General features: G+C 44.2%; 1 protein-coding gene across 1 annotated transcript; it reads left to right on the forward strand.

The window, feature by feature from the left end:
- Positions 1-881: 881 nt before the first annotated feature.
- On the forward strand, positions 882-1787 carry LOC144478022 (uncharacterized). Its single transcript, XM_078195745.1, has one exon. The coding sequence runs from the start codon at positions 882-884 to the stop codon at positions 1785-1787; it is 906 nt and encodes a 301-aa protein (XP_078051871.1).
- Positions 1788-2751: the final 964 nt, after the last annotated feature.

Below are 2751 nucleotides of genomic sequence, written 5' to 3' on the forward strand. Positions count from 1 at the left end.
AATTCATGGTCCTTCGAGCCGGATCCAGTGACATACGGAGTGCGGTAGTGTAAACAATATACGACTAGCTGAAGGATTCAGACGATCCAAAGACCGTGCCGTTCCCATATCGTGGCGAAGGAACAATCCTGAGGATATCGTCATCGAGGCTACATTAACCACATTGGACCGAGACGTTTTTCGGCCGCATCAAACCCGGAGACACGTCCATCGACCAAGGGTGGTGCTGCAATTCGATCGATCAGGACGAGCAGAAGGATTCTAGCGATACAGAGACGGTGCCCTTCCCATATCGTGGCGAAGGAAAAATCCCAAGGTTATCGTCAACAAAGGTAGGCTCGTATTCGCAACAATTTTTGTTTCCTATCTTTCCTTCCTGCTCCGTACTTCGATTCTTATAAGCAAATATGTCGACCACAGACACAGAAAAGCTCACTTTTGACAGCGCAACCCAAAGAAAGATACGTTCGTTAAAAAGCAAACGTTCGCAATTTAGGGCGCAGATTACCGGTTTTTCGCGTTATTTGGAAACGTTCGAAGATTCCGCGACGGAACGAATAAAATTGCGCGAACGGATAGAAAGAATAAGATCGTCATTTCAAAAGTGCAACGATAATCAGGACGAACTAGGGTTAATTACCGAAGACTACGAGGTCATCGAAGCGATTCGCGATGAAATAACCGAGGATTACGATCGGGTTCTTGCCATTGCAATACAGAAACATGAGTCATTTATCGATAAGCAAGACGTTCCGAGCTTAGATTCTTCTGTTTCTAGAGAAATGCTAACTAAACTACCAATAAATCTTCCGAAGATTAATTTGCCGAAATTCGATGGTCGCGTCGAAAAATGGATTACGTTCAAAGACGCGTTTTCAACGATGATTCACTCGCAATCCCGATTGAGTAACGTGCAGAAATTAAATTATTTGCAACTATCGCTATCAGGTGAAATTGCGGAAACGATCGGAGCATTTACGATAAGCGATGATAATTATGAAGCTGCATGGAATCATCTCGTGGATATCTTTGATAATAAACGCGCCTTAGTTTTGCGACACGCGGCACTTTTACGGGGCACGCCCTTTATGCCAGATAATTCACCAAACGCCATTCGAGATCTGGCGAATTATATGCAAATGCACTTGCGTTCACTACAAGCGTTGGGTAGAACATGGGAGGATATAGCTAATGACTTGATGACTAGCATCGCGGTGTCAAGAATGACGAAAGAAACACGGAAGGTTTGGGAACAAACATTAACGACACCGGAAGTTCCCAAAATCCAAGAAATATTTAAATATTTGCATATAGCGTCACACCAATCCGAAGATTATGCATCGGTCGCGCATATTCACAAGGCTCCCGTTACGAATCCGTCAAGTCGAGTCACACGTAGCAATCGCGATCAGCAATCGGTCCGGCCACCGCGATACCGTAATTCTCCACCTTCGTCGCCAATACCCCAACGGCGCAACGCCTTTGTAACGAAAACAAAGAGTGCCGACAAGACTCAATGTGCATTTTGCAAAACCGGAAAACATAGTACATTTCAATGTCCACGTTTTAAGGAAATGAACGTCGAACAGCGTAATGAAGCAGTCCGTAACGCAAAATTATGCGAGAATTGTTTATTACCGGGTCACTCAGCAAAACAATGCAAGTTTGGGAACTGTCGAGTGTGTAACGCGAAACACAATACGAGATTACATAGGTCCCAGCAGTCTCAATTCAAGGAGGTAGAAACGTGGCAGTCAGATTCTTCCCCGCAAGACAGCCAATCCTGACTACCGCCCTCCGATACTTCGCCAAAATTTATTCGTTCCCATACGCTCATTACCGACGGACTAACGCATGAATTTATGCTTTCGGCAATAATGCATGCGTATGACAGCAATCATCGACTTAACGAGGGCCGTGCATTGCTGGATACGTGTTCAACGGCAAACTTAATTACCGAAGAGTTTGCATCGAAATTAAATTTACCTACGCAACAACAAGTGGCTAATATCGAAGGGCTAAACGAGTTGGAAACGATGACGAGTCGGATCGTAAAAATAAAAATAAAATCATGCTGCAACGATTTCAATCGCATCTTAACTTTTTTTGTAATACCACGTATCGCCGGGCTGGTACCTGACAGCCAAATAAATAGAAATAATTTCCAGATTCCCTCTAATCTTAAACTGGCTGATCCAACGTTTTATAAACCCTCAAGGGTTGATTTGCTTCTTGGCGCTGGCGCAACCCTTGCGAGTTTCAGTATCGGTCAAATCGCGCTAAATTTACCGGGGAAGCCAGATCTAATGCTTCAGAAAACCCAGTTCGGTTGGGTAATCGGGGGGAGTGCTCCTACTATTCCAAATTTCAAGGCTCGCACTTTAGTCAACAACGTTAACTTCGACTTGAGAAAATTTTGGGAAGTAGAAGAGGGTCCTCAACAAAAACATCTCTCGCCGATAGAGAATGATGTAAAAGACCATTTTAAACGTACGATATCGCGTACAAAATCGGGGAGATACGTTGTCGCGCTTCCGTTCAATGAGAAGAAGCGAGACATAGGAGAATCCCGGACACGAGCGTATAACCGATTCCTATCCTTAGAACGAAGATTAACACGTGATCTCGAGCTAAAGGAGGAATATACGAATATTGTTAATGAATATATTACGCTAGGACATATGACACAGATAGACGCACCTGATTGCTCATATGGGTTTTACCTGCCGCACCATGCCGTCCTGAAACCCT

This window comes from Augochlora pura, unplaced genomic scaffold (assembly GCF_028453695.1).
Source record: "Augochlora pura isolate Apur16 unplaced genomic scaffold, APUR_v2.2.1 APUR_unplaced_645, whole genome shotgun sequence".
Lineage (NCBI taxonomy): Eukaryota > Metazoa > Arthropoda > Insecta > Hymenoptera > Halictidae > Augochlora > Augochlora pura.

Excerpts from the sequence above, each read along its gene's own strand:
- LOC144478022 (XM_078195745.1), top strand. The coding sequence starts at position 882 with ATGATTCACTCGCAATCCCGATTGAGTAACGTGCAGAAATTAAATTAT.